The sequence below is a fragment of the Microtus pennsylvanicus genome, chromosome 3, assembly GCF_037038515.1.
Source record: "Microtus pennsylvanicus isolate mMicPen1 chromosome 3, mMicPen1.hap1, whole genome shotgun sequence".
Lineage (NCBI taxonomy): Eukaryota > Metazoa > Chordata > Mammalia > Rodentia > Cricetidae > Microtus > Microtus pennsylvanicus.
The window spans coordinates 9,517,659-9,540,612 of record NC_134581.1 but is presented as its reverse complement, the minus strand read 5'-3'; the positions used below and the strand labels follow the sequence as shown (position 1 = coordinate 9,540,612).

Here is a 22,954-nt window from a genome sequence, read left to right as displayed (position 1 = left end):
TTGCAGGCAAAACACTCAGATACATAAAAATAAAACTATAAAAAAATCACAATAAAAATTAAAAGTATGACTTTGAATTTCTGATTCCCCTGCCTGCCCCCCACCCCATCCAAAGGGCTGGATTCTGGGCAAGTGCTACCACAACCCTAACACACTTGGAGTCTGGTTGGGAGTGAAGCTGCTTCTTGGAGGTAGGAGAAGAGAGGCCTTGGCGCTTGATCAAGCAACGGCAGAGTGGATGTATTTTAGCAACAGTATTCTGTTTATGTTAAATGAGAGTGGTGTGGTGCAGGGAGTTTCCTCTGTGGTAGAGTGGTCACTAGCACTCAGGAGGCACTAGGTTCAATCTCCAGCATAAACAACAACAAAACTTCCCCCTGGGCACGCTAGAGTTTGCACTCGTCTTTAATGACAACCCTCAGATGTCTGTGGATTGAGGCCAGCTTGGTCCACACAGCAAGTCTCAGGCCAGAGCTGCAATAAGACCCTATCTCAAAAGAAAAAAAAAAGTTTTCAGACATTCATTATTTAGCATATGCCAGGCACCAGGTAAAGAACTGGGGGAGAGTGGAAACAGATAAGTAAAAGGTGGGGCCAACGCAAGGGCAGAGGTCAGCAATGGGAGCCTTGGAGAGGCCACCCGCCCAGCCTCAATGGAAAAGGACAGCCAGGTAAGGTTTCTTCCAAAACTGCTTTCTAAGCCAAGTCTTCAAAGAGTGTGACTAAGACCAATCACAAATGGTCCCTACAACTCCTGCACTGTACAGCTTCTAGAAGCAGAAGCCTTGGTGTGAGTCAGACCACAGGAAAACACATGGGGACAGGAGCTAGGAAACGTTCCACCTTCCTTCCTGGGCCGCAGGAAAAGTCTGGAACACACCAGCACTATGTTCTGACTCCTTGTCACCAAGACCCCCAACTTCTGTGTCAAGTATCACCGAGTTATCGAAACTACTGGAAGAGCTTGAAAGCATCAAGCGCTTTATTTGAAGTCAAATCCAGCCCAATGGAGAAAGAAGCTCTGTAAACACCTTTCCCCAGGACCTTCATATCTCAGCAACGAGGCCACGGGGGACCTGGACCCCCTCCCTGAGTTAGCATGACCGGGAACCAGTTGCTAGAGGAGGTGAGAGCCATATCTTGAAGGACAGCGCCTGTCCCAGGTAGTAAGAACCCTTTTCCACCTCTTGTGCCTCCAAACTGCAGTAAGAACGACTGAGCCCTCCTCCAATTCCACCACGGGGTGATCGGTGGGGAACGGAGAACGCCCTTAGGGTGTTTTGCTAAATCCACGGGCGTGGCAAGCAGGTGGCCAGCAGCCGCACAGTTACTAGGGCGCAGACAGGTGCCCGCAGGCACGGTAGGCGCTGCCACCCTAGCCACTCGTGCCAGGCACCTCGTGCGCTAGTGCCTTGGTGTCCTCTGGGCGTGCAGTGCCCAACCGGGACCTGCCATCGCAGGCCCGCCTCTCTGCCTGCCCGAGGAGCCCTGGTGTCTGTACTGAAGCAGCGGGCTAGCAGCCCTGGCCAGCCCGGAACCGGGGCTTCCTGGAGGCGGAGCCCGCGCCGCCCACCCGCCGCTGCTCACCAGTTCCCTGAGCCCACGATGCACACTTTCAGAGGCGCCGCTGCCATGGCCAAGCCGGATCGCTGCTGCACACTCTGCTTTCCAGGGCCCAGCTGGATCGTTGCAGCAAGCGGGATCGCTGCTTGCACCCGCAGTGCCTCCCAGGCCAACTGCTTACCTCCACTGGAGCGGCCTAGTGTAGCCGCTCCGGGCGACCCCGCCCCGCCCTCCTCTCCGCCAATGGCCACCGCCACCCTGCCAGGGCGCCTAGGGCCACAGCTGACAGCCGGGAGGACCCGCCCCACCACTCCCAAGAACCACTGCGCACGCCTGGTCCAGCCTGGTGGCCTGGTCAGCCTCCCGTGTCGCCCCACCCCTGCCCGAGGAATGTTGGGATGTGTAGTCCACCTCCCTGTGGGCTCCGGGACCGTAGTTGTAGGTGCGCCACGTGCAGGCCGAAGTCATTGCGCAGTGACTTTAGCTCCGAGCTCCCGCTGCTGTAATGCACTGCCCGGAAGGAGCAGGACCTACCCGGCTTGCAGAGGTGTCACCTATTCGCTCTCGGCGCAGGGAGAGCTGTCACTTAACGGTGGACAGCCCAGAGAGGCTAAAAGGTTGACTCCCAATTCACTCAGATTTGGGCTCGGTGCCTGCACCTGCTTTAACCGCGGCTGCCAAATTCATATAAATAGGACAGATCCAGGCACCCATGAAATTCTTAGCGAGCCTGGAACTTCTGAGGCCTTCTTCCTTGACCTGAGTTTAATTGGTAGTGGAAGCTAAGAGTTCAGTCCCCAGCGCCTGGTGGCTCTGTCCTGTAATCAAGGCATAAGGGAGCTGGAGGGAGGAGAACCTGAAATCCCGAGTAATTCTTGGTCACATCAACAATGGGAGGCCACCTTGTTACCGAGTCTCAAACACCCTTGCATTTAAGGATGGAAAATTTGTCTTCACAGGATCAAAACAGAAACTTGAACTGTCCCCTCACGCACTCAGGGCAGGACTTGCCTCTTCCTTGTCCTTGTCTGGGCTTCATTGATCTGTACGTGGTTGGTTTGTGTTTTGTGGTTTGAAGCCCACACTTTTCTCTTCCTTCACAAACATCTATCTAAGCGAAGCACAGGTCTCCGAAACGTGATAAAAGTTGTACATGGGGATGCTCATGCCAAGGCCACAGAAAACAGTAATGGAAGGACTGGCTGTAATCCCGGCTCCAGGGAGGTGGAGGCCCAAGGACCAGCAGTGTGAAGTCATCCTAACCCTAAGCAGTTTGAGTTTGAGGCTAACCTGGAGATGAAACAGAACTGCCTCTAGCAGCTGCCCTCTGACCCTCCATGCATGCACTCACTGGCACACAAAATCATCATGAGTAAATCATTTTAATTTACTTTTAGAGTTAGGGTCTCACAATGTAACCCTGGCTGGTCTGAAATATGCTAAAGACAAGGCTAACCTCAGACTCAGAGATCTGCCTGCCTCGATTAAACTAAATTAATCCCTGGATTAAAATAAATTTAAGTTAAAAATAGAATAAAGTTAATCCCAGTACTCTGGAGGCAGGAGCAGATTAGTGTCTGTTAGTTGAGGCCAGCCTGGTCTACCTAGCAAGTTAGACAGCCAGGGCCAAACAGTGAGATCATCTCAAAAAACAAAACAAAAACAAAAATAAGTCAAACTAAGAGTAGTGATACATGCCTTTAATGCCCAAATAGGCAGGTTTCTGTGAATTGGAGGCCATCCTGGTCTATATAGCCTATTGACACAGTGAGGCCCTGTCCTACAGAAAAAAAAAGACAAAAAAAGAGGAGAGGGGGAAAAGAAGAGGAGGAGAAGAAGAAGGAGAAGAAAGAAGGAGGAAGAAGAAGGAGGAGGAGGAAGGAAGAGGAGGAGAAAGGAGGAGGAAAATAGAAGGACATACCTAGAATTCTCAAACTGCTAACTGCTATGTGTTAATCTTGAATCCTGGTGTTGTCTAGGCATACCCTGAACCAGTGATCTCAGAGTTTCCAGGGCCAGGTAGGATGTAGCCCTGAGGATTTCAAAGTTCAATGGTGGTTACACGTGGTGCATAGTGGCTGTAATCTCGCGCCTGGGATGTGGAGGCAGGAAGATCAGAAGGTCATCGGTGGCTGATAATGAGTTCCAGACCAGCCTGGGATGCAGGAGATCCTGTTTCCCACCCACGAGAAGGCAAACAGCTTGAGTGACTGGAGCCTTTGGCAGGATGACAGCACTCTAAGAAGGGAAGGTTTCTGGGGAGCTGGAGAGTGGTCCACAAATAAAACCTAGAACAGAAAAGAGGCTGTGGAGTAGGGGTCCCCAAGGGGTACAGGGAGCACCCCACTCAGCAGTGGACCCCACAGGGAGCACCCTGAGCAACAATGGACCCCCATAGGGAGCACTCTGAGCAACAGTTGACCTCAGCACCCCGTTGGTGAGCCTAAGGCAGACATTTCCTAATAGGTGGACATGAGAAAGCACTGAGTGAGCGAGCCTTAGCCCTGCATGCTGCTAGTGCTGGTCAGTTTAAGTCTGAGTGCAGGAGTAGGTTTGAGTTTTGCTTCCAGAAGGTGTGGATATAAATGGATGGCAAAAAAGTGAAGTGTGGCTGTTAAGACTCAAACTTCAGAGTTGGATAGATTCTCCATGAAGTCAGAATTACTAGAAAACATGTCTTCCTTCCTTCCTTCTTTCCTTCCTTCCTTCCTTCCTTCCTCCCTTCCTTTCTCTTTTTCTCTCTTCTCTTCCTCTCACCCTCCCCTCTCTTCCTTTCTTTCTCTCTTCCTCCTCTCTTTTTCTGTTTGGTGGTGTTAGGGTTGGATCCTGTGTGTGGTAGGCAGGAATTCTATAATTTAGTTATATAGCCACCCCTTTCTTATTTTGAGACACCTCTTGGTAAGTTGCCGGGGCCCTTCTGAGCTTAGACTTGATATACAGTCCACTCTGACCTGGAATTCATGGACCCTTTGTTTCTGCCTCCAAAGTCCTAGGATTACAGGCATGCACTAACACTCCAGGCTCTCAGCCCACTTAAAAATATTTGCTTATTTATATTTATTGTTTGGCCTTGGTGTTTGCATGCAGGTGTGCCCAAGGTTGTCATTGGGTGCTTTCCTATAAGCAGAGCCTTCCCGTCCTAGCAGTTGCTTCCAAATGACCACACAGAGGCTTATATTAATTATAAACGCTCAGCCAATAGCTCAGACTTATTACTAACTAGCTCTTACTGTTTAACCTTTTTGTTATTGTTTTTCAAGACAGTTTCTTTGTGTAACAGCCCAGACTGTCCTGGAGTCCTGGAACTCTCTTTGTAGACCAGGCTAGCCTCGAACTCACAGAGATCCGCCTGCCTCTGCCTTCCAAGTGCTGGAATTAAAGGTGTGCACCACTACTGCTCGGAATCTTAAACCATTTCTCTTAATCTATTTGCTGCCCCATGGGCTTGTGGCTTTTACCTCTATCCCATTTTGTGTGTCTGACTTATTCTCTGACTGGCTGGCAACTCCTCGAATTCCGCCCTTCCTCATGCGTCATTCTTAGTTTGGCTTTCCCACCTAATTTTATCATGTTCACCTATTGGCCAGTCAACTTGTTTATTAAACCAACCATGGTGACACATATTCACAGTGTACAGAAGGATTATTCCACAGCACTTTTCTCTGTAGATCTCTATTTTGTGTTCTGAGACAAAGTCTTTCACTTAACCTGGCGCTCACCAGTTTGGTTAAACTGACTGGCTGGCATGGTCTCTCGGTTCTTCCTGCCTCTTACTCTGAGGCATAAGGGTTACAGATCACGCTGCATATCTGGTTTCTTACGTGGGTATTTGGGATCTGAACCTGGATCCTCAGGCTTGCACAGTGACTGAGCAACTGACCCAGCCTTGTTAATTTAGTTTTCCCTTAAGGTTTATTTTATCTTTGTGTGTATGTCTATGTGTATATGTCACTCATGTGCAGTGCCCACACAAGCCAGAAGGGGGTGTCAGGTCCCTGAAGCTGGGGTTAAAGGCAATCATAAACCGCTGACAAGGGCACTGGTAACTGAGCTATCCTGTGGAAGGGCAGCCGTGCTCTTAACCGCTGAGCATCTTCCAAACCCCTTGATTTTTCTTCTTTTGAGACAGGGTCTGCCTATGAAGCCTGGTTGGAGCTGTCTGGAGACTTTATCTATACCCTCAGTTCTGCACCTCCCACCACCATTTTTGCCTGAACACATCCCATGTAGTCTCTGAGGGTGATGTTTGTTCTTGGTCAGCAGGCTACAGGTACAATTGCCCATTTTCAAAATTGCTATTGACAGTCCAATGAGAAATTACAGACTTTTGGCTGAAGAAACAATGCTTGGGTCTGGAAACTTCTAAAGGGCTTTGATCTCCCTTCGTTAGAGGGATACAGACACAATAGATGAAAGGTAGCTTTGTCGGATCACGAGAGCCAAATAGAGCTGCAGACACTTAACAGCAGGGTGTGTCAACTGTCATTTGTTCATGTCAAAATTCATTAACTTATCAAAGAGGTTTGTGTATTAGGTTTTATCCATTAACTGCACTTTTATTTGACAAGCCTCTTAAATCGGGATGCTAGGGACATTGTGTATCTATGTATGTGCCTGCCTGCCTTCCTATGTATTTATGTCGAGTCAGACTCTTCATGTTCAGCTCTGGCTAGCTTGGAACATAACACAAAGATCCTCTTGGCCTTGAACTGTTGGCTATCCTCCTGCCTCTGTCTCCTGAGAACTGGAATTGCAGGTAAATGCTGCAACCATGACCTGCTGTTGTTTCTTTTCTTTGCTTGTGCTTTTATACAGTATTCTTGTCACTTCCGTGGTTTTATTCTTGGATCTGGAGATAGAAACCAGGATTTTATATCTTCTTGGATCTGGAGATAGAAGCCAGGATTTTACATCTTCTAGGATCTGGAGATAGAAGCCAGGATTTTACATCTTCTAGGAATGCAGTACCACTCATTGAGTTACAGCCCTGAAGCCCTGAGTTCTGTTCCCAGAATCTGTGCTGGGTGACTCACAACCACTTATACCTCTAGCTCCATGTGATCCAGTACCTCTTCTGGCTTCTGTGGATACATACACACACACACACACATACACACACACACACACACAGAGTTTTTTTTTAGGGGAAAGTGAATGAGAAAAAGGGGGAAGGGGAGACTGGCCTGTGGGGATGGGAGTGGCAGAGGAGATGAGAGAGGGAGAGAGAGAGAGAGAGAGAGAGAGAGAGAGAGAGAGAGAGAGAGAGGAGGTGAGCAGGCCTCTCTTTCTCTCTGTCTCTGTCTCTTTACAGTAACTCAAAACATTTTTTTGTTGTTGTTGACAGAGGTTTCTGTCCCACCAGGTCCCACAGTCATTCAGTCCCAAAGAAATACACAGAGGTCTATATTAATTATAAGCTGATTGGCCTATTAGCTCAGACTTCTTATTAACTCTTATAACTTATATTAGCCCATAATACTTGTCTGTGTTAGCCACATGGCTTGGTACCTTTTTTGGCAAGGCAGTCACATCTTATTCTTCTGTGTCTGGGTAACAACTTTCCTCTTCCCAGAATTCTCCTGTTCTCATTTCCCCACCTCTATTTCCTGCCTGGTTGTCCCTCCTTTACTTCCTGCCTGGCTACTGGCCAATCAGCATTTTATTATTGACAGAGTACAGACCATTGACCCACAACATTTTTTCTTATTTATTATTGTGTATTTATATCATTTGGGACATAAAAGGACAACTCACACGTACTATTAACTCAGGGAAAATATTACATAAAGACAGAAATCAAATCCATTTCTAAATATTTTGCAAAACTGGAACTCTAAGCCTGTGTGCCTCTTCATTGCCTAGTGGCTTTTAAAAAAAATGTTTTTATTGAGTTATACACTTTTCTCTGCTTCCTTCCCTCCCTTCTTTCCCTTGCCCCTTCTACCCTTTCCCATGACCTCCACACTCCCAATTTACCCAGGAGAGCTTGTCTTTTTCTCCTTCCTATGTAGACCTATGTATGTCCAGAGAGAGAAATCTTTAAAAAACAAAGTAACACTGCACTCCTTGAGGCTGGAGTCAAGACTCAGAGGGTTGGGCGCCTGCTCCACAAGAAGTTGGACCTGAGTTCAGATCCCTAGCTAGCACCCAAATGTAAGATGAGGCACGAGTGCCAGGTGCACCTGGAACCCCAGTGTTTGGGGGATGAAGCAGACTCGCTCCGTAGCCACTCTAGCTAAATCAGTGAGCACAAATTTAGTGAGAAATTCTGTCTCTAAAGATAAGGTGGAGAGCAATTGGGGAAGACATTGGACACTGACCTCTGGCTTTAAGAATACACTCATGAGCATGCACTCACACACATATGCACATGCCCAAGTGAGTGTATACATACACCACAGCCACACCCACATTAAAACCATACAGTTAAGCCAGGCAGTGGTGGTGCATGCCTTTAATCCCAGCAATTGGGAGGCAGAGTCAGGCTTCACAGAGTTTGAGGCCAGCCTGGTCTACAAAGCAAGTTTCAAGACAGCCAGGACTATTACACAGAGAAACCCTGTCTTGAAAAACAAAACAAAACAAAAACCATACAATTAGACTGGTTCTGGTGACACATACCTGTAATTCCAGTTTGACAGATAAAGGCAGGAGGATTAAATGTTTAAAGTAGGGGCTGGAGAGATGGCTCAGCCCTTAAGAGCACTGGTTGCTCATCTAGTGGATCCTGGTCCAATTCCCAGCACACACGTAGAGGCTCATGGCTGTCTGTGCCTCCAGGTTCCAGGGAATCTGACATCCTCACACAGACATGCAGGCAGGACACCAATGCACATGAAATAAAAATAAATTTAAAAGAAAGAAAGTTCAGGGTCATCTTCAGGCATGAAGCCAGCCTAGGCTGTAAGAGAAAAATCTCAAGAAACTAAACAAATCTAAGGAGTTTTTTTTTTGTTCGTTCTTTCTTCTTCTTCTTCGTTCTTTCTTCTTCTTCTTCTTCGTTCTTTCTTCTTCTTCTTCGTTCTTTCTTCTTCTTCTTCGTTCTTTCTTCTTCTTCTTCTTCTTCTTCTTCTTCTTCTTCTTCTTCTTCTTCTTCTTCTTCTTCTCCTCCTCCTCCTCCTCCTCCTCCTCCTCCTCCTTCTTCTCCTTCTTCCTCCTCCTCCTCCCTCCCCCCTTGTCCTCCCCTCCTCCTCCTTCTTCTATACAAAGGGCCAGGGCTGGCAAGATGGCTCAGAGAGTGAAGGTACTTGCTGCCAAGCCTGATGACCTGAGTTGAAGCCCCAGAACCTACTTGGTGGAATGGACTTCTTTTGCAAGTTGTCCTTTGACCACTACATGAGCTCTGTGACATATATGCGTGCCCCCACTAAATAAATAAAAGTGAGGGCTGAGAATAGAACTCAGTGACAGAACAAGCAGGAGGCAAGAGGCTCAATCCCCATCATCACAAATATCACAAATAATAAGAATGAAGTAAATTACTGGGTGATGGTGGCGCACACCTTTAATCCCAGCACTTGGGCAGAAGAGGCAAGCAGATCTCTGTGAGTTCGAGGCCAGGCTGGTCTACAGAGTGAGTTTCAGGACAGTCAGGGGTACACAGAGAAACCATATCTTGAAAAGCCGAAAGGAGAGAGAGAGAGAGAGAGAGAGAGAGAGAGAGAGAGAGAGAGAGAGAGACAAAGAAGGGATTACTTTTTAAAATTCACCATTGGGCTGGGAGGTGGTAGCACACACCTTTAATTCCAGCACTAGGGAGGCAGAGGCAGGGGGATCTCTGTGAGTTTGAGGTCACCCTGGTCTACAAGAGCTAGATCCAGGACAGGCTCCAAAGCTACAGAGAAACCCTGTCTCAAAAAATAAAAAGCAACAAAAAAATTTCACCGTTAGAAAGCAGAGGAAGTCAGAGCTCTGTGAGTTCAAGGCCGGCCCTGTCAACATAGGATCTACATAGTGATTTCCAGATTACACAGTGAGACCCTGTCTCAAAAATATATAAATAAGCAATAAACAGATGAATAATCAACCACTATAATATTTACGTAGTTATTTATGTATCAGAGCTTCGTGTTCCCCGGGGTGGGGGGTGGTTTGGAACAGTGGAGACCCTTAGGCTTCTGCTCCTCCTGCATCTACCTTCCAATTTCTGGGATTCCAAATGTGTACATGGATTTTCTTAGCCATGAAGTGTTAGACCTCAACTCTGGGATGCTAACTCCTCAGGAGGGTCGCCCCAAGAAACCATTCACCAGTCCGGTTGATGCAAAAGCAAGAGGATGTTTATTCTCGTTTGTGCAAACGGGCTCCTCAGCCGTTCCAGGGAGAGAAGCCCCGACTAGCTATTACAGGCTACTTTTAAAGGCAAAAGACCACATATTCAGGGAGGGGGTTACAGTGGGTTGTTTGTCAAACGCAGGGTTTGGCTCATTTTAAGAGCATTTACTATGATTGGTTATGTCAAAGGCGGGACAGGCGGTTGCTGGGTCAGGCGAAGGTCAGGGAAGCACCTAACATTCTAGTCAACAGGCAGGATGGGGTCATGACTAGTTCACAAAAACATGTTTTCTCTAGTTCGCAAAAACATGTTTTCTTCAGAAGTAGGCATATGGACTACTTTGAGAGATAGCTCAGCAGTTAAGATTGCTTGCTGCTTTTACAGAGGACCTAGGTTTGGTTCTCAGCACCTACATGGTGGGTCAAAAGCATCTACCATCCCTAATGGTGATCTAACCGCCTCCAACTCTCAGAAATGTGCCTGCTGTGCCCGCTGTGCCTGTTGTCCCTGCTTCTGCCTCCTCCAAATGCTGGGATCAAAGGCTTGGGCTTTCGTGTCCAGCTTGTTTGATTTTAGTTCTGTGTCTTTGATTTGATTTTGTCACTTAGTATCTATCCCTCCCTCCCCTCCCCACTCAGTGTGTAGATCAGAGAACAACCTGGGGGAGTTGGTCCTCTCCTTCCACCATGTGGGTCCCAGGGATTGAAGTCAGGTCTTCAGGCTTGCCTGGTGAACCTTCACCTGCTGAACCATCTCCCTGACTGTTTTCTCGTCATTGTCATTATTACGACTGGTTCTCACTCTGTCGCCAGGCTGATCAATGGTGGCAGGGGGTGTTTGCTGCCAAAAAGTATTTGATAAACGTGTAGAAACATCATAATGAAATCTTATTTTGCAGGATAATCCTCCCTCCCTCCCTCCCTCCCCTCCCTCCCTTATCCCCTTCCTTCCTGTCTCACTATGTAGCCCTGGCTGACCTGGAACTCACAAAGATCCTCCTCCCTCTGCCTCTGAGTCCTCAAAGGCGTCTTTAGAATACATGATACTTACATATTGAAGACTGGCTGTGACTCAGTTTCCCTTATCCGGGACAGCGAATTGGATCATAGAACTGTTGGGAAGAGTCAGTTTTGCAGAGGGGGAAGGGAGGAAGACAAATCAACAAAAACTTTAAAAAAGTTACATTTTCTCATTTGTTTCCATGTTTGTGTGTGTGGGGGGTGGTATAGATACGGATACATTTGTATTAATCAGGATTCTGCTCCAAGCCAAAACACCGCCATCTTTGAGTCATTCAACTGTGCTTATTTGAAAACAAAAACAACACAAAACCCCCAACCAAAAAACATCCAGCTGTGACCTGTTGACTGTTCTGTTTACACATCCCCTCTCAGATCTAGCCACTGCCTACCTCTTGTTAGCAACAGTGTCCTCGGTGCCCTTAGTGCTCAGGGTCTCAGGGAGGAGTAGGGTGTACAGGCCATGGTCTGTTCTGGGTGAAGCACCCCACCTACAGTGCTATGGGAGAGTCATCATCTTTGTGAGGGGTTACCCACACTCTAGTAAGTTACCCCTCCCTCACCTGTGCTCTGAGGAAATCCAATAAACTCATTGGTCCCACAGAGTGCCCTTTGATGGAATCTTGTTTCTGTTTGTCTTGGACTCCAGGGGAGGGGTAGACATTGTTTTATCAACAACTTGCACCGAGGTACACACACGGAGGTCAGAGAACAACTTTGGGCAATCACTTGTTTTCTCCACCAGGGGGGTTGCGGGGATTGAACTCAGGTCGTCAGGCTTGGTGGCAAGCACCCTTACCCACTGAGCCATCTTGCTTGCCCAACAAAAACACTTTTCTTGGCCCTTAACTGTTTTCAACAGGAAATGCCGCATTTCACATCACTTCTGCTCTGGATCTAGATTAAAGAGACGGGGCAGCAAAAGTTCAGCGTGCACCCAGGTGTCCCGCCACACTAACAGCGCCTATCACTCATGTCTGCGGCATTCTCCACCACACTGCTTTCAGTTATGAAAAGAATTAATCATGAGCATGAGCCAGGCATGGTAGTGCACAGCTGTCGCTCAATCCTGGGAGGCTGAGTTCGAGTCCAGCCTAGGTGATAAAGCAGGAGGAAGCCTGGCTCAAAACACGAACTAAAATAAACACTGACGATGCCATCTTGACAGATGAGCCCTAGAAGGAACGTGGCCTGAGTTGGACTCCCCGAGGCAGTGGGAAATCTGGCTTCTGGGAGGGGAAGCTTCATAGATTCCTTTCCCTGTTGGAAGAGACATCAAAGTCCTTGCTTCCTGCTGGTGTGCGGGAGGGGGTGCGGGAGGGGGAGCGGGAGGGGGAGCGGGAGCTCGAGGGCACACTGAGATTCGGGACAGGCCAGTCTGGAGCTTGGGTGGCTCTTGAGCTGTGAGACAGGCTGCAGCTGTGTGCTCAGGAGCCCATGCTGACTCACTACGGTGACACTCAGGCCATCATGCCGGCTTAAGTGCTCTTATCCCCTGAGCGGTCTTCTTGGCCCACAAAGCAGGTGGCGTCAAGTCCCCCCTCAGCACAGTAAAGTCTGACATATTGCAGCCACAACATCTCAGTTGGCTTTGTGGCCCAGGTTGGCCTCAACTTTACTATGTAGCTAAGGATAACCCTGAACTTCTGACCCTGTAGCACCCCCCCCCCCATCTTCAGAGCTAGGCATAGAGGCATGTGCTGAAGTGGCCCGGTGGGTACCCAGGATAGAACTCAGGTCACATGCTTGCATATCATAGTGCATCTCCCAGTACTAGATCATAATCTTATCAGCTTTTTACAAACGTGGTTATTTATTAATAAATTTCCAGCAATTCAGAATGCCATATCTCCTCTCAGGTCAGAGACGTGACTCAGACCTCAATCCTCTGACTGGTAACCAGAGTCCTATGGCTTTGAATCCTTGATTTGCGAGCTGATTACAACAAAGGGGTCCATCCTTAGTGAGCTGAAAGTTTGCTGGTGTTTAGCTTTGCATACAAGATGCAGGGTCTCCTGCAGTACAAGGCTTCCAGGGGCCAGTGAGCTGCTCAAGCCTGAGGAATCCGAGTTTGAGCCTCAGAACCCACTGAAGAGGCCTAACTTAACATCATTGCAGCCATGACAGGCCGTAGACTAACAATACTGGGACTAGGCCTCACCCTTAAAACAGCCAGGAAAAGCCAGACTGTACCCTGCAGGGGACCAACAAAATCGAGACAAACAAGTACTAGATATTTCAGAACATTAAGAATAGCTTACCTCACTTGTATATAGGCTGCCAATTTCCTTATAGCAACGCCAGTACCTGTTTGACAAGACTTCTGTTACCCCATGCCTGCCCAGTCCGGAGTTTAGCCCCCATCTGAATCTGGAATTCCCTGACCCCTGCATCCTTTAGTCCTTAAAAACCCTGCCATACCTGAGTGCAATGTTCTCCCTGATCTAATCGCTGTGTGGCGAGAGCCCAAGCTCAAGCCTACAATAAAGGCTCTTTGCTTTGGCGTGCGAACTTGGATTCCTAGTGGTCTCTGGGGAGCTCGTAAGGGGGGAGGGGAGAACTAACTCATAAAGTTGTACTCTGGCACTTCCTCACGTACACATTGTGCCCACATAATAATAATAATGTTTCTTAAGAAGTTAAAAAAAATAGCCGGGTGATGGTGGTGGCACACACCTTTAATCTCAGCACTCGGGAGGCAGAGGCAGGCAGATCTCTGTGAGTTTGAGGCCAGCCTGGTCTACAGAGAGAGTTCCAGGACAGGCTCCAAAGGTACAGAGAAACCCAGTCTCAAAAGATAAAGGACAAAAACAAAAACAAAAAAGTTTTTTTTTTTAAAAAAAGCATTATCTGATGAGTGAAGTGTCCCAGAATAAGAATATAAAAATGTAGATTTCAGAAATAGGAATGTAGAAATAAATATAAAGTTGTAAGCCTAGGAGAATAAGAACGGACTGTCAGCAGCTTTCCCAGTAACTTAAGGATTAACTATTAACAGTGGGTTATTTCGCTTTACAACCCATAGCTCTATTTACAAGGCCAAAGCATCTCTCTGCACACTGAGAGCTGGCTAGGTCATATGAACTATGATATGATAGTTCATATCATATGGATTGAGCTGAGTCAACTTTCAGGAAAATAGCTATATGACCTCTGGCTTCTGCATTATCCCTGCTATGTGAAACTGGCAGCATCAAAGGGGAGAGCACAGGGCTCGGTGACACCACCTAGAGGTACCAGGAAGACAATAGACTAAGTGCAAACACTAGTTTAACTGAAAAACTCGGTTAATAAGTATTGTAAAGTAAGACAATCTGTATCTGAGTTTTACTTTGAGATTGTAAAAATTCCTTTGTTCAGACCTAATGCTTGGTGCCCCTACTATAAAAAGTTTCACAAAATCCATCTCTGGCTGTGGTCTCAGCTAGCTGATAAGCTTTTTGTGCCCTATGGAGACTTTTATTTTTTTATTTTTTCCTGGATTCTGGTTGCTGGAATAAAGTTTGCTGGTTTATTAGACTTTGGTGTTCTGTCCCCATCTTTGTGCGACCCCCCTAGACCCAGCAATGAGTTTTTAATGTCATTGGTTTTAAACCCCCCATCCCATAACATCACGAACTATTTGAATTGTCTTTCCATCACCAAGCCCAGGCAGCTAAAAAACAAAAAAACACCCACTCCCAACAATTATCCTTGCTATGGGCTATGATCTTTGCATAGGTTGTTTTCTCAGGCCCCAGAGCTGAGGGTGCATGTGCTGGTCACACACATGTGCTGGTCACATGTCTGTCCCTCTCTGTGCCGCAGCTCCTCGGGGTCCACTGTGGAGCTACAACGATCGAACATTCTACAGTGGGCACAGCAGCCCTCGGGGCCGTAGTGTGGAGCCTGGGTGTGTGAGGACAGGAGTTAGGCTGCACTCATCGTGCCTGAGGGAGAAGACACTGTGTGTTGTGGACCGACTGTGAAATGTCCACCATAGGCTTATTCGTGTTTGAGCTCTTGATCCCCAGCTGGTGGCAGTGTTTGAGGGAAGATGCAGAACCTTTTGGGGGTGCCTCTGTCAGGAAAGTGACTGCCTGGGAGTGGCCTTGAGGTTTTCTAGGCTGGCCCTACCTCTTGTCAACTCTCTGCACCCTGTCTGCCCATGCAGTGTGACCAGCTGCCTGACGCTCCTGCCTCCAGGCTTTCTCTGCCACGGCAGACAACTGTGAGCCAGGAGAAGCCCCGCCTCCCTTGTTGGTTCTAGTCTGGCGTCTGGGCACGGCAAAAAAGAAAGTGGCGACGCTACTCTGGACCTTCAGAGTCTCGGGCATTTAGAGCCGAGGATGAACACTGAGGAGTCAGGCTGGGAAAAGAGGTGGTAGAAACCACCCAGCGTGGTAATTTTGTGTGGGACCCACCAGAGAAGACACTCAGACTCTGGTTTAAGCCAATAGGAAGTCTGTAGTAGCCAGCTGGCACTGCCCTGGGTGAGCTTTGAAGCATAAAACTCATATTGTGGGTTGACACACTTTGGTTAACAAGATCAGTTAGCCAGAATTAGAACTCCAGATGCCAGAAAGCAAGGTTAGTACATTTAGAGACTTTCCCTGAGCAACTGTCTTGGATGACTCGGGTCTTTGTTTGCATCTCAGCAGGTGATGCTGTCTAATGCTGAGTTTTGTGGCCTGAAAAGGACTTTCACTATGGTGTCAGTGTGCTAGGGTCTGGGACCTGCTACAGTTAGAGGAATGGATTGCAGTTTGGGGTTTTGTTCCTGTCTAGGGGCTGCTCGTTAGTCACATGTTGGGGTTCTTTGGTTTTGAGTGTGTGTGTGTTTAATTTTTATTACCGTATGTATGTATGTGTGTGTGTGTGTGTATACCTGTGTATGTGGTTGGATGTATAGCAGTGTGCATAAGGAGGCCAGAGGAGGCCAGGGTCTGTCTTAGTTAAGGTTACTATTGCTGTGATGAAATACCATGACTAAAAGCTACGTGGGGAGGAAAACATTTATTTGGTTTGTATACATGTCCCTCATTGAAGGAGGTCAGGACAGGAACCCAGAGGCAGGAGCTGATGCAGAGGCCATGGAGGGGTACTGCTTACTGACTTGCTCCTCATGACTTGCTCATTCTATTTTTTTATAGAACCCAGGACCACAAACCCCAGAGAGGGGAGGTGTGGCCCCATCCATAATGTGCTGGGACCTCCCCCACCAATCACTAATTAAGAAAATACCCTACAGGCTTGCCAATAGCCAGATCTTCTGGAGGCATTTTCTTAATTAAGGTTCCTTCCTCTCAGATGACTACAGCTTGCGTCAAGTCAAACTAGACAGTAGAGGGTCTCGTACCAATCCTGGAGCTAGGCTGGCATCCTACAAGCCCTAACAAGCCCTCCTGTCTGTCCTCTAAAGCATTAGCGTATGTGAGTGTGTAGTCACACCTGACTTTTCACCTAGGCTGTGTGAGTGTGTATCACACCTGGCTTTTCACCTAGGCTGTGTGAGTGTGTATCACACCTGGCTTTTCACCTAGGCTGTGTGAGTGTGTATCACACCTGGCTTTTCACCTAGGCTGGGTGAGTGTGTATCACACCTGGCTTTTCACCTAGGCTGGGTGAGTGTGTATCACACCTGGCTTTTCACCTAGGCTGTGTGAGTGTGTATCACACCTGACTTTTCACCTAGGCTGTGTGAGTGTGTATCACACCTGGCTTTTCACCTAGGCTGTGTGAGTGTGTATCACACCTGGCTTTTCACCTAGGCTGTGTGATTGTGTATCACACCTGGCTTTTCACCTAGGCTGTGTGATTGTGTATCACACCTGGCTTTTCACCTAGGCTGCGTGAGTGTGTATCACACCTGGCTTTTCACCTAGGCTGCGTGAGTGTGTATCACACCTGGCTTTTCACCTAGGCTGCGTGAGTGTGTATCACACCTGGCTTTTCACCTAGGCTGTGTGAGTGTGTATCACACCTGGCTTTTCACCTAGGCTGTGTGATTGTGTATCACACCTGGCTTTTCACCTAGGCTGTGTGAGTGTGTATCACACCTGGCTTTTCACCTAGGCTGTGTGAGTGTGTATCACACCTGGCTTTTCACCTAGGCTGTGTGAGTGTGTATCACACCTGGCTTTTCACCTAGGCTGTGTGAGTGTGTATCACACCTGGCTTTTCACCTAGGCTGTGTGAGTGTGTATCACACCTGGCTTTTCACCTAGGCTGTGTGAGTGTGTATCACACCTGGCTTTTCACCTAGGTGCTGGAGATTTGGAGTCATCCCCTCAGCTTGTGCAGTAAGCATTCTTGCTTTCAGAGCCTTCTCCAAAGCCCTTTGTCTTGGTCTCAGATCACCTAGGTTGACTTCAAACTTGCTAGGGAGCTGACACTGGCCTTGAACTCCCGCTCCTCTGTCCCAAGTGCAGGAATTAGACCACCCCTAGCCTGGACTCCTGGCCTCAGGTATTGTGTGGTGAGTACTTTGTGGCTGAGCCATACCCCACCCCCAGTAGCTGTGGAGTGTTTTAGCTTTGTGAGAAGCACATGGAATCTTCTGAAGATGGTAACTCCCCCCAACACCCCCAGCCATTTGGTTTATGGTCCCTGTGTGGGTGGAGGGGTGAGGGAGCACTTCTTTTCAATGTCAGCCTTGGACACTTAGAACAAGAAGGGCTTGATGCCTCCCCACCCTCATCACACACCCATGAGCGCGCTCGCGCACACACACACACACACACACCAGCCTTTTGTGCTTGTGAATTAGGAACTGAAAGCACTGAGTTGACGAGTCTAAGCTGCATCTGCCTGAGAGAGCTGCGATTTTTAAAGTGGATTTCATTGAAAATGCCCAGAGCCAGGCGTGGTGGCGCACACTGTAATCCCAGCGCTCAGGAGGCAGAGACCAGTGGATCTATGTGAGTTCAAGCCAGCCTGGTCCGCATGAATAAGGAATTGCAGGTCAGTCAGGTTGGCATAGTGAGACCCTGTCTGAAGAAGAAAGAAAAAAGAAATGTAAATAATGGGTCTTCAATTTTTAAATCATTTTCTAATGTTTAAATTTTATTTATTTTTTTAAGATAGGGTCTCAGTATGTAGTAACCCTGCTTGGCCTGGAACTCACTATGTAACCCGGCTGGCCTCAGAGATCCACCTGCCTCTGCCTACACGGTACGAGGGTTACAGCTGTGTGGCATGGCATCCTGCGGGCACTGCTTTGCTCATGGTTGCCCTTGCCCGTGGCCCTCTCTTGAGGAGGGCATGGTTTGCAATGTGAAAGCAAAAGAAACAAGATTCAGAAAGCCTGCTTTCCCTGTTGGCTTGGGAGGGAGAGAGGGACCTTCCCACTGAGCTGTGTCCTCAGCTCCTAGCAGAAGGTCCGGAAGTCCTGCTCCTTGCAGGGCTGCCTGGCAACTACAGCACACCAGATGATACCTTGTTAAAGGGGAGCTGGAGACCAGACAGCTATGAACTACCCCAGCTGGATCTGGAACTCAGGGTGTGCTGCCTTTGCTGGGCCTTTGGGGGTGACCAGGACTTTGAAACCCCGTTTCTACCCGAAATGGGTGCTACTGTTACAAAATGGACTTCTTCATGATTCAGTAGCATTAAACGACCGTTTGATTATGCTCACAGATAGAGGTGTGTGTGTGTGTGTGTGTGTGTGTGCGTGTGTGTGTGTGAACTATCTCTGCTTCCGAGATAGACTACTAGTACACAATTTGGACAGCTTATTAATAGGCTTTTATGCTCCCTACCCCCAATCAGTTTCTCTGCCAATACAGCAAACCAGATCAAGAATTGAGAAAGTATAACAATAGGTTTATTTGAGCAAAGCAAATCTGGGGCAAGTTCTCCAGTCCTAGAGATTGAGATCTTGCTCACAAACGGGAGCAGGGAGACTTTATCGGTTGTAGGTAGGAGGTGATGGTGTGTCTGCCACAAGCTGGGTTTGTGCCCAAGTATGGTCAAAAGCTGAGCAAGCTGGAGGTTCCAATTGTTATGGTAAAAATAAAATGGGCACCGTTCCCAGAGTGGCTGTTGCGGGCAGCGGGTCCCAAGACCATGGTGGGTCACAAAGGTAGCCATCCCCGGCAGGGTGCCTCCCCTCCACAGTGGCCCACGGGCCATGAGGGCCAGGTAGGGAGACCAAGAGCAGCTACAGCAGGTGAGAGACAGACAGAGAGGCATGCCACGAGATCATGTCACAGGTCTCCAAAGGCAGCTGGTCCTGGGCACAGAGCCACACGGGCAGGGAGCCATGCGACAGATGAGAGACGGGGATGGATAGGCACACCATGCAGAGTGAGGTTGGATATTTATTTAGTGGGTTATGGAAGGGAAGAGGAGGAGGGAGAAAGGGGATGAGAAAAGAAACGGGGGAGAGGAAAGGAGGGGGAGAGGAGAGGAGTCACAGCAGCAGCTACCTCTTCAAAAGAGAGACAGGGAAAGGATTAGATTTAGGCTGCGAGCAGGAAGGAAAATCTGCCTGCCTCAGTGGATGGGGAGGGAGTGGGCGGGGCTTGTCTCTTAAAGGGACAGGACAGACCATTACACCAACTGAACACTTACATTAACAATACACCACCAGGTCTCTAACTACACTGTAAAACTGGGGTGAGGGCATTGAAGCAATGGCTCCTTGGTTAAGGGTGCTGGCTGCTCTTAAAGAGAACCAGAATTTAGTTCTGAGCCTGGTCTACACAGTGAAAACCTGTCTCCGTAGCAGAGTGGTCTGGCCTGGAATTCATAGAGATCCACTTGCCTTTGCCTCTTCAGTGCTGATATTAAAGGCGTGTGCCACCACCATCTGACTACTTATTGGGGGGAAGGTTGGAGTCATGTAAAACTGCTGTTGGGCTGGTGAGGTGGCTCAGAGGGTAAAGGTGCTTTCTGCAAGCCTGGTGACCCAAGCACCATCCTCAGGCCCTCTGGTGGTGTCCTTGCCCAGTGACAGATAGTTCCTAGAATGTTGGAGGCTATTGTTTATGGGAGATAACAAACCACACGGTTTCACTCTCCTACACACGTTTGTTTGATCCTTTTTTTTTTTGGTAGATCTCTAAGGCATAGTAATTAAAACTTAAAATGTAACTTCAGCCCTCACAGCACCTTCTCTCCATCTCCTGCACCAATGAATAAGTGTTTAAAAAGTTAAACAAAAATCCAGCCACCTTGGAGAGAGGGTTCCTGGCTAGCCTACATCAGTCGGGTGAAAATGTGGACAGGACCCACCACCTAAGGGAGGCCGCAGAAAAAATTCAACATTTGTTTTTCTTGGCTTCTGTTTACTTTTATTTTCTTCCCTGATAGGGTGTGACTCAATCTCTGTTCTGGTCAGTCCACGTCACTTGGTGGCCTGGCTCCAGTCCTCCCTCATCCTCCTCTTGGCCATTGTTCCAGGAGTGGCTTGGAATGGGTGTGGTGGGAGAAAGCTGGTTCTGGCTAATCTCTCTCTGAGCTGGTTTCTGCCTAGATGAACCTGGACCCTGGGTCCTGGGTCATTGGTTCCACTGGTTTCAGAGCTGTTGTCTCTAATTGCAAGGCTTTTGGTTTTAGTTTACTAAAAGCCTCTTTCCAGGGCCACAGAGGAACAACACGAGGCCAGGTCCCTTCTGATTTCTGTGGTGCCAGCCAGATCTGAGAGCAGCCATGAAAACTGCCTTGCTTGTAATAGCATGGCCCCAGAGGTAAATAAAGCTGGGGGTTTCTGCACAATTGCCTAATTGTAAATTATCACAAAAGCCTGCCAGGCAGGGTGTGATGGTGTATGCCTGTGTTTGCCTGGCTCCAAAACTCAGGAGGAAGAGGCAGGAAAAATAGATGTTCCAGGTCACTGTCAGCTACATAGTCATTGGAGGCCAGCCTGTGCTACATGGGACCCCATCTCAACAAAGTAAAACAAAACAACAAAGAAAAACTGCCTGATCATGAATTTCCCCAGGAACCACTGTGACCGCATACAAAAAGCAGCTTTTCTTGTTATGTTACACTGGAGCTCAGAGCCAAGGCTTCATGCGTGCAGGTGTGTGCTCCATCCTTGAGCTACAGCTTCAGGCTCAAAAAGGACTTCTTTTAAAAATAATAATAATTATTATTATTATTATTATACAGGGACTAATCATGTAGCCATGGCTGGCCTGAAACTCACCATGTAGAGCAGGCTGGCTTCAAAACTCACAGAGATCCACCTGCCTCTGCCTCCTGAATGCTGGGATTAAAGGTGTAGTCACATGCCTGGCTATAAAGTTCTTCTATAAGGACATCAACCCTGCAGCTGTAGCCTTGGCCTTTTAGACAGTTTCATTTATCATTTATTATTGTCATATGTGTCTCTATGTAATGAGCCTTTTTCTGTCCCACCAGTCAGCTCCCAAATAACAACATGGAGACGTCTTATTGTTTGGTTGGAGGCTTCACCCCAGCCCCTGGCATCCGTTCTAAAACGTTTGAGTGGAACTTTCCAGGCCCCCTCCCCTGGGAGTTGCCGCTGTCCAGACTCCATGTCCAAAAAAGCCCGCCTAACAGTGACTCCTCCCCAGGGAGGGTCGAGACCACTCCCACAGGCTATTTGATCTGCCCCCATAGATTGAACGTGTTGTCTTCCTGGTTCTCCTTTCCCCCTCGGTGTTTTCCTGGAAGGCCACCTGGGAGCGCTGATATCCATTAAACCTGGGCCTTTTCTAATTCAGTTTGATTTAGTCTGATTTGGATTATTGCGTGGGTGGAAAGGCTTATTGGGCTGCAAAAACTCTACCCTTATTAATTATGAAAGCTTGGCCTTGGTTTAGACTCGTTTCTAACTCGCTCTTAAAATCGAAATCAATCCATTTCTGTTAATGTACATTCTGCCGCATGGCTGTGGCTTTTACCTCTCTTCCTGCAAGTCCTGCTTTTTTTTAAACGTGGGTTCTGGGGTCTGGACTCGCATTAAGGGCACCTGTATCCCCTGAGCCATCTTGAGGACCCCAATTCCACTCTTATTGCTGATCACTGTGGCTCAGGTATATTGTTTTAAAGTGTCTGACGGTGATGGAGGAAGGTCATTGGTTAAAATAAAAGAAGCTGCTTGGCTCTCATTGGTTAGGAGATAGGTGGGAGGAGTAAACAGAACAGAATGCCGGGAGGAAGAGGAAGTGAGGTCAGACTCGACAGCTCTCCTCTCGGGAGCAGACACCTCAGAGAGAGACGCCATGCTACCTGCTCCAGGGAAGATGCACGCTATGAAGCTCCGACCCAGGATGGACTTAGGCTAGAATCTTCCTGGTAAGACCGGTGCTATACAGATGATAAGAAATGGGCTAGTCCAGGTGGGAGAGTTAGCCTAGAAGATGCTAGGTAGAAATGGGCCAAAGCAGTGTTTAAATGAATACAGTGTCTGTATAATTATTTCGGGGCATAAGCTAGCCGAGCCAGGCGGCTGGGGGGTTGGGGACGCAGCCCCGCCGCCGCGCTCCGTATTACTACAAATGGCGCCCACGTGATCGACTAAACCCACTTAAAAAAAAACCTGAGAAGGCTTAAAAATAAGGGAGAGAGAGTTTAACACAGATTTTTGCTGTTTGTTGGTGCTGTGCTGTAGAGAGTTTTCCTGATTCGGCAACAGCAGCAGAAAAAACGTTGTGTCATTTCAAAGAGTGGCTTCCTGGGGCTGTGCTGCCAGTGCAAACTCTGGCTTTATGTTTGTGTTCCCGCTTGGGATCGGAAGGATAGTGCCCTGAGACCGTGACAATGACTCAGAGCTCCCCGCCTGCTCCTGGGCAGAAGGCAGAATCAGGCTTAGGCAGGCGGAAGAGCATGGCGGATTCCTGCCGCCATACAGGGACGTGTTTTCAGACTGCGCAGTGCTCTGCATGTCAGATTTGGATGTAACTTGGATGAAAAGAATTTCTGTGCTGCGTGCTCAGTCTCAGAATTAAAGTGCTGAGTGCCGCTCCTACCTGGTGGCCCCAGAGCTAGCACAAAATGGTACGTCTTCCATTTTGAAATTTTCCTGACTCAGCTTCAGCTGCAAAGCCTGCAGCTCATTAAGAGGTCCTGCCACGAAACACTTAAATGGTGTTGACGAAAAGCTGAACGCATGCTTTTCGGTTTTCAACCTTAGCGGGGAAAAAAG

General features: G+C 48.1%; 1 protein-coding gene across 2 annotated transcripts in view; it reads right to left on the bottom strand.

The window, feature by feature from the left end:
- The window catches only part of Gpd1l (glycerol-3-phosphate dehydrogenase 1 like), a 42,992-nt gene extending 41,106 nt beyond the window's left edge, over positions 1-1,886 (bottom strand). Inside the window, exon 1 of one of the 2 annotated variants that reach the window (XM_075964248.1) lies at positions 1,588-1,886. In XM_075964248.1, the coding sequence (XP_075820363.1) occupies positions 1,588-1,634 (47 nt within the window). In that variant the 5' untranslated portion in view covers positions 1,635-1,886. The remainder of the gene's footprint in view (positions 1-1,587) is intronic. The other variant, XM_075964249.1, reaches the window with a different exon arrangement.
- Positions 1,887-22,954: the final 21,068 nt, after the last annotated feature.